General features: G+C 37.8%; 1 protein-coding gene across 1 annotated transcript; it reads right to left on the reverse strand.

The window, feature by feature from the left end:
- Positions 1-277: 277 nt before the first annotated feature.
- On the reverse strand, positions 278-6,231 carry LOC141901035 (homeobox protein otx5-A-like). Its single transcript, XM_074788109.1, is given in 6 exon segments — positions 278-952; positions 955-1,491; positions 3,158-3,321; positions 4,367-4,444; positions 5,505-5,707; positions 6,116-6,231. Coding segments are annotated over 5 exon segments (930 nt in total). The 5' UTR covers positions 5,635-5,707; positions 6,116-6,231; the 3' UTR covers positions 278-931.
- Between the last annotated feature and the right edge of the window lie 2,903 nt (positions 6,232-9,134).

Raw genomic sequence — 9,134 nt, forward strand, 5'->3', positions numbered from 1 at the left:
TTTCATAAAAACAAACAAATTTATTGATACTTCAAGGAATGCGTGAATATGTGATGAAATGATTTTTCATATTGCGACGATCAAAAGAGAATAAATGGAAAAATTAACTCATTATTGTTTTTCTTACACGCGAAGATATGTCTTTTTTTACAAAACGAGAATTGACCTATCCTATCCTTGGATTAGGATTAATCTGAACGAGAGATCATCCAAAAATACAGATTGCGGCGTTTAATGCGAACACCAAAATCGTTGATTCGAAAGAAAAATAAATAAGGTTTCGTGCCTTGGAATACAGACGGATAACAGCTTTACAATTAAGAAAAAGAAAATAAAGACCTTTTTCGTCGTTTCACCCACGAAATGAATATACAGAGAACATGCAAATAGATTTACAATATAGAAAGAGCATTTTTAGTTCTGCTAACTATCAGCAAACTCTTCAAAATATCTGCCACATTTACACGAATGCTTAAAACATACTCCATGAAGTAACATAAACATTAATTCATACAAATAAATGTAAATAATTTATATCAAACTTGATTTATTACCAAATCATTTAAACAGATTCATAAGCATTAATTTACAAGATTTAATATTACATTCAATAAATTAAATTGATGATAAGCGCGCGCGATGATTGATCATTCCACAACGCCCCCTGGTGACGAACACCGAATTAACAGTAATCGCCCGGTAACAATTATCTCCTATAAGACAAATATAATTATGCAATTTTTTGACTAATTCTGACGTCACAGCTAATCGAGCGTCCGATTGTATGACGTCAGCGTAATTTGCGGGTACATAGGATCCCTCCTAATTCACGTACCCGTAAAGTTATTTCTGTACAAGAGTTTTTGTCATAAATCAATTGTTATTATGTCATGGTTCATGAGTTCAGAATGATCGTTGTCGCAATCATATTTCACAATATTTGTAATTTTGGGTCCATGAGCAATTATCTTTCGTATATTCGTAACAGTCACTGGAGCTCGAACCGTTACTACGAGGTATACTATACTGAGCGCTGGCAAGTGAGGTATATGAACCGGCATGCGTTGTATGCGCAGTACTGCTCGGGTTCGAACCCACTTGTCCGCTTGTCATCACTGCTGGCCATTGCATCTGCGGGAAATAGTCCATGTTGCAACAGTAAGTTGATGCGGCATAATTTTGCGGAGAATATCCTGATTGACAGTTTGAATACGCTGCGGTCCTTTGCATATAATCGGCCGAATTCATATTATTGGCAGGACTCCAGATCGACGCAGTGCCACCGTTTGAAGGTGGACTGTAGGCCGGAATGTTTTTATTGTAATTAGTTGGCGTGATGCTCGGAGACGTGGTCGGGGGTGGCGGAGATTTTCTTTCCTTCTTCAGTTTAGGTGTTGACGACTGGGTAGGGGTCGATGGCGTCGGAGCTTTTCCTTGTTCCTGCGCTTTCTGCTGTTGGCGACATTTCGCTCTTCTATTTTTGAACCAAACCTAAAAAGATGAAAGCAAATATTGATTAGATGAATTAATATCATAGAATGGATAGTCGGTAAATACGTAATAGCATCCGAACTTCGAAATGCATTGTAAATAGTGAGAGTTGATAGAGGGAAGATTCGTCAATAATCTGTATCGGAATTCTAATCAAGAATCAGCGCGACAATTGATGTGGTTGTTAGCAGTAAATACGAAACATTTAAACAGTTATGTCGTGAATAATGTCATCACGGAGAACCCGATCAATGCCGTTAGGATCGACTGCTCTCCGAGTAAACCTGTCACTACGACATCAAAAGGCCCAGCACTCGGCAAAATTACGTTTTCAAATTAACTAAATGTGATTGTCGTGTACTGTGTCCTGGTTACAGTTCGATTTTTGCCAGTCGTTTGCCCGAGGTTCTGATGTTTCTCATCAGTTCGTGGGAATCACGCGGCATGTGACATTAATGTCTTGACGACTGTTACAGACATGTCTCCTGTGGTGTATATTTTCAATGGAAGTTTGTAACACAAGTCATCGGCGGTTGATGGATAATTGAACGTCATCATCCGAGCGAAATTTCACTTTCGATCGACAATTTCCCGATATGAAGCCGGTTTTTCGGACCTAAATTCGGATTTTGTATATATAGGCTTCATGATAATTTTTGAAGGCAGTTTACGCCTCTTTGCCTGAAAATTATTTCTAATTTAATTATTAGCAGCTCAAACGTGTTGCACTGGTCGCGCATAGTGAGAATAGTTTTGAATATGTTGAAGGAGTTGAAATGTCGCGGTTGCTGTGTGCATAGCTCGCTTAAAGAATGCTCCCTTACAAAGTCCACTTCTTGTGGACAGTTTGAATATTGGCCTTCTCGCAATTTGTGACATTATCTTCACACCTGCCATAAGTAACGAATATTAACCAATTAAACCGTCTAATCAACGGTCTAAGTACCTTCCATAATAAAACAACCACTTCAGGATTACGCAAGTCTGTTAACGCAAACAATGGTCACCACCGATACCACAACATCGAACAGGCTAACGTCACAAAATAGATCAAGATTGTACGGATATTTAATCAATTTTTGAACGTGTCCCCGCGCAACCTTTGCCCGATATTTTCACACCTTTATTTATTATCGTCATATTTTATCTGATATTGAGATGAATAGATTTCACGAAATGCTCTCAAACGCTGTTTGAAGTGTTTTAACAGCAATAACGGGTGATCGAAATAAACAAAGGTGTCAATAGTCGAGATATAGCAGAGCAACATGCTGAAATCTATGTCATTTAATCATTGAAACTCTCAACGAAAGATTTACAACAAAAAAGAATTCAATATGATAAAAGAAATGATTATGCTATATCAAGTAAACTGACACGATCCCGGTATCTGTCTCAAGAGAACATCATTATTTCAAATATTCAAGGCTTAAGCGATTTCAAATAGGGAAATGTCATTTTTGTTATACAAATACCAATATGATTTCCAATCTAATCAATTCAAGCGAAAATGGGAAATGTAGCTCCTGAAAACGTGTGCGGCAATAGAATATCATTTACTGGTATTTTTTGCTGTTTTGCGTGGATTTTCAAATATCTGAATTCTACCAAAGACCGTTAAGTCAAAAGTATAAAATGCGGAATATAAATACACGAAGATACACACCTGAACTCGTGACTCGGGCAGGTTGATTTTCAGCGCAACTTCCTCGCGCATGAATATATCGGGATATCTTGTTTTCTGAAACAGCGATTCTAACACGTCCAGTTGCGCCCGTGTGAATGTAGTCCTTTCTCGTCTTTGCTTACGATTCGGCTGACCACCGGGAGCTGAAAACATATACGACGAAAACACTGCTTAAATATTCAATTGAAACCATTCGCATTCCTGTAAAATGCTTTGAACACAATTGAGAATACGTTTCGTCGAATTGAACCGGGTGATAACCGATACGGGAGAAACCTAAGATCTAGAAAGTGATTTTCAATGACGCGCATTTACTTGAATCGTTATAATAGACGATGAAAACTGATTCAGCAATGAAGGTGTCCATTAGAACCTATCTCTACAAGCCCTGTGAGACAATTCTTCATGTATGACATTCGAGGTCGTTTTAATGGATGCAACTGTGACTGGTCGTCCGGGGAGTTAAGTTTAATGTAGCTAGCCCATTAATGTTCGCTATTATATCCATGGTTGGGGACCGACGCTCAAAGGCCGCGCATGCTAGTGTACGTCAGGGCGATGGTAACGTGGCTCAAACCCTCGTTATATTAAGGCGATTCCCAGAGGAATCTCTGTCATCAGCCCGTCTATTAGTGCGCATCATTTGCGGCGAGATCTACCGGTAGATGTTTTACCCAAGTGAAGCTTATCAACTCATTAAGAGACATAACCGTGAAAATATTGAGGCTAATAACGTTAATGAGTTTGTTATCATTGACAATATCAGCACGGGAAGTTTTAATCGTCTCGGTTTCGGTAAAGCAATTAATAGAAGAATGATGCAAAATATATCGTGTTTAGTTCTCCGTCGAAAAAAGGTGATAATTATTTCAGATTTTGTCCCAAACTTATGAATTTTGATAACGAAGGTGGTATGAAATTTCATACTATGAAAATGTATTCAACAGATCTAGCTAAATGTAGATGAGGTGTGGCTGACACAGATGGTTGCAGCTATTTATGCGCCACAAGCGCTCATTAATTTTAGCATTCGACGGTAGAATTGTGACGTCGGTTTCTGTTGACTCGAGGTCTTATAGCGTTTAATTAGTACGAGTAATCGCGTGTTAATCACTTGTTAATAATTTCAACTAAAAACTAGATTCAAAAGATTAACGGATTTTCGGAATAAACTTATATGACAGTTACCTGGATATCCGAGAATTCCTGATGTAGCCGGACTGTTTGAGAATGGATACATTTTGTGCGGTAGTGAAGCCGTCCTATCTGTGAAAGAGAAACACAAAATACGTTTTAAAGAGTTTTTTTTTAATGTGATATAGTTCAGATTCGTAGCCAGGTTGCAGGGTGCGGTCGACAGTAAGAGTGCGCAGTCCACACTCTCTTATTCGTATAGTTGCTAATTTCTCAAGGGTATGGCGCAAAACTGGTGTTTTAATTCTTCAGATTTTTCGGGTGGAGTCTAAGCTAAGCGCTGACGCTGTCGCTGATAAGGGAAGTATATGTATCTGATTTTTTTTTATTTGAAAATTGTTGAATTAAGCGCTGCTAACAGCGAGTGCGAGTTGAGAGTTTTGTGCGACATCTGTCTATATTTAGACAACAGCCGCTAAATCTGAATCGTTAAATATAGAAATATAACTATTTATCACTACGTACATTATGTCGGGAAGGATGCGACAGAAATTTTCACAGGTTGTCAAAATAAATACCATGAATAATTAAACTTATGTGGCGTGAATCATTAGATTATCACTGAAGAACCCGAGGAGGTCTTACGAACGCTAAATCTAAATCATTAAATTAGAAATATAGCTATTTATCACTATGTCACGTCGAAAAGAATGCAACAGAGATTTTCGAGTTGTCAAAGTAGATATATTTTATGCGTTATTAATTTTAATATGGTGTAAATCATTAGAGTGTAACCGGGGTTACCCGGGGATGTCGTACGAACAAGCATGTATGTATATATTTCAAGTATCGAATCTTAAAGAGTTGTAATTTGATAATTCCACTGCTGGAAATTTCAAATAATACGTCATACATTTTCTAAACGCAAACAGTTATTTATATTCGCCGTCAATTAATTATTAAACGATTCAATTTTCAAAAGAAATTCTTCATCTCAAAGTCTTTTCATCGCGGTAAATGTATGATGCATAATATACATATTACAGTTGAAAAGATTAAGTTACACATTTTGAAATTTTGAAGCAAATAATGACGCATTACTTCCGTGTATATGGTGCAATAGAATAAAGATATACAGAAATGTACCGTAGATTCGATTTAGAAAAGAAAATCTTAAGAAAACAATTCTTACCTGGACCATAATTTCCCATCGCGGCCGCTTGAATAAGACATGAATCCGGCGATGTTAGACTGATTCCATTTACTGAATACGGTGACGTTTTACTGACAGCAGGTGCGGTATGGTACGCCATGCTGGCCATCTTCGATAATCTACTATTTGATAAATGTGAACTCTCAGAAAAGTGTGACAACGTTTTCAACTCAGAAATTGACCTGCAAATAATAAAGTAAAGCGTTTGTGGAAATATCTATAAACCGTAGAACTACAGGAATTACCAAAGCGCTCATAATCAACTACGAAATACGAGAGGGTGAAAATTAAAACTCTATCTGGCTGAAAAAACTACCGAAAAAAAGTTGCCCAACACTCGAGTCGGTAAAAAAAGTTACCGTTCATCGGATCAGAACTGTGACGTGACCTGAGCCGTCTTACCAAAATAAAAAACAAATCTTATCTGCCCCTCTTATCCGCATACATCGCGATTATCCGAACTTACTAAAATCCATGGTATTATACTCCGGTTGTAAAAAGCGAATATAGACAAAATCCTCTCAAATCATATCAAATGTATTATTACTCTTTGTCGCCTAAAGCATTAGGGGAATTACAGATCGGCTTACCTCACTAGCTCTTCGTATTCTACAGTACGACACTGCTAAATTCTATCCTAATATCCTATGTAAATCGGAGGATTAAGTTTTTGAAGTAGAATCGGCATGCAAGCTCTATGCAAACTGCCTGCTAAATGTGCAGTGAATGGGGATCTATGTGTTTATATTTCTTATTTCGTGGCTACTCGGCATGCGTGACAGCTCACCAAATCAGATGGGCGGGATCACGTGCTTGGGCGTCACCGTCGTTGACAAATCATAGCGTCGCCAATTGGCGCGATATCGCTAGCGACCACCAGTAAGCGACAAGCTGTCGTGAGTATGTCTATACACGCGATTCTCTAAAATACGGTTTTCTGCTCAAGCGAGTTTGTGCCGAACGCGGACGACTAGAAAAAATACCGCCGACAATTCCCTTTTCAATGGAACAGACGATTTCACATTTGAATAAAAACCGGAAAACATTTTAACGAAAACCATTAGATTAAAATCCTGTAGTTAAAAAAGATACGTCCGCGTTTTAAAAACTGATTCTGAACTGTGCGCAGGTTTCTATGCGGAAATCGTGCACGTATGAAGCGAGTATTGCGGGGACTTTGATTAACCCGAAAAACTCTGAAGAAAATATCTCGAGACGTTTTAGACGAATAAAGGTCAAAGAAAACGATACACGACAAGCTGTATAGCTGTATAGGGAACGGGTGTGTGTCAGAATGTCATAACTTTTACTTTTGCTTTAACAATATATAATCCAAAGCGGATTAGACGGCGGGGAATATAATCCTGCGTCAACGCCACATTCAATATTCTTTAACCGCCCGTCCATAATATTCCATATGAAAATACGGGAAGTATGTTGTGCATAGCATTTATATACATATAATAATCGTGTTCCATAAACAACGACAAAACCAAGCATTGTACAATGAGTATTCAAGGTCCCGAATAAGGATCCCCTATATAGTGGAAACCATGCTTCTCTGATCTGGACGATCTAATGATCTTAAACGTATTTCAGTTGATTTTAAACTTATCGATATAAGGGATAAGTTACAAGGATAAGTTATAAGGATATAAGTTACCTTTAAATGGCGTATATGATATAAACGTTACGATTTTTTGCATAATCGCCCACTTGTAAATAAGTCAAAGCTGAAATTTAGAAAATGGTCTATTTGACCTAAAGTGTACTTGATGATCTGAAAACCCGTTAATTGATACGAAACGAATGACGTATGAAATGAAGATATCTCTTATCGATGCTATGACGCTCTACTTTCTTATTTCCTGTTATGATCAAAGAAGGTGGTGCATGATTTCCCACTTGTAAATGAGGTAAAGCTGAAAATAGTATATCTGACTAAAGCTGAATTTAATCATCTAAAACCCGTTAATTGATATTATACGAATGACGTATGAAATGTAGATGTTTATGGTCGATGCAACTTCGATGACGTAAATGAGTTAAAGCAAGGTGAAACTCTAAATCAATTTGCCCGATTTTGGACATAAGTAGAACCGTTACAAATTTTGCACTTGAGATTCGTAAATTCCTTATTTTTTCAAAGCTGAATTCATTGGTGGTTTTCGATAAACCGTTATATTTATCAGAGTATTAGAAGTATCTGGGAAAAATAAATTCAGACCAGTTATCAGATCTTGGGGGAGGGGATAAACAGCGGTTAGAAAATTAGCTATCTATTACATACATTATGATCGGTATTGAGCGGATCAAAGGCGTAATTCTTATAGTCAGATCTCAAACAGTGAATATAGAAAACACTGCGGAACGTTGCAACAGACGCCGCTAATTAATCGAATGGTCATCAGACGATTAGTTTCATCTCGGGTGCTTATTTCATAGCGGGTCGCATTTAATGATCAAGTATATTCGTCGTATTTGGGAAATTAACGGCACCCTTTTCATGTAAAACATGTTTAGGCAAACAAGTATAGTCGAACTGCGGGTCTACAATACATCGCTGAGATTCATCGCATCGCTGATCATAAATAACTATTTACTAGTAATTAAATAATTAACCCCCGTTACACATTGCTCTAGTTAACCTGTTGTAAATGCTCAAGCACTAACTGGCCAATATACTCATGTTATTTTTGTGATCTGTTTTTATCCCTGTTTAAACAGGTGTATTATATGACAACGTGCGTTCAAAATGAAGAAAAAGCGATATTTTTGACGATGTATTTATCAATTTAAATGTGTCATTGACACTCATTCGATGCTATCTATTAATATTAATCAATAATTCACGCGTTAAGTGTCGGAAAGTGTGTGGTGTTTTATTGATGAATAAAAGAAATATTATTAGATTCATGAGATTATCGAACCTTAAGTGTCGAAATCCACGTCAATCTACAGATTGAACATCAGTGATGGTTTTTTAAATTGTCTCATCACGAATGTGGTTTATTCATAGGCAGAATTATATTATTTCGCATATTTGAAACTTCACAGTGTCCATCGTTCCCCGCTATCTAATCGCGTGCCGACGATGCACTGGGCGTTTTGTTTTGGTGCCTTTTTGTAATTAGAAACTTTGATTATCGCTTCCTTCGATCGAAGAAAGTTAAAAAGATGAAAATTCCTCGCGGCAGGAGAAATTAATTTTCGCCGTTACCTTTCTACAACAAGCGCACAATAGCGAACTCGTCCCTCGGCGAAGCTAGCAGCAATTTCTCTCAGAGCCAGCCTCCCTCGACACGACGCATCACGACGACACGCGTAACTCACTATTTGCTAATGGACGAAAGATACACTTCGACAACCTCATAACGTAATTTGTTTAATAAGAGATGTGCACTTTGCTTTTAATTTAGTGGTCGTTGTAAAAAGGCATGTAGCAATTCAATTAGGGTAGGTCCCTTCACCGTGCGTGGAGAAGATACATTTGTCAAATTAATTTGTTGAGGATGGCTGTTTACGGGGAGACAGCACGGTGGTTACGCCAACAGCAGTCGCGGTGCGATGATGGTAGATACGGCGCTCCTAATTTACCAACCAGCATCA

Source organism: Tubulanus polymorphus, chromosome 1 (genome assembly GCF_964204645.1).
Source record: "Tubulanus polymorphus chromosome 1, tnTubPoly1.2, whole genome shotgun sequence".
NCBI lineage: Eukaryota > Metazoa > Nemertea > Palaeonemertea > Tubulaniformes > Tubulanidae > Tubulanus > Tubulanus polymorphus.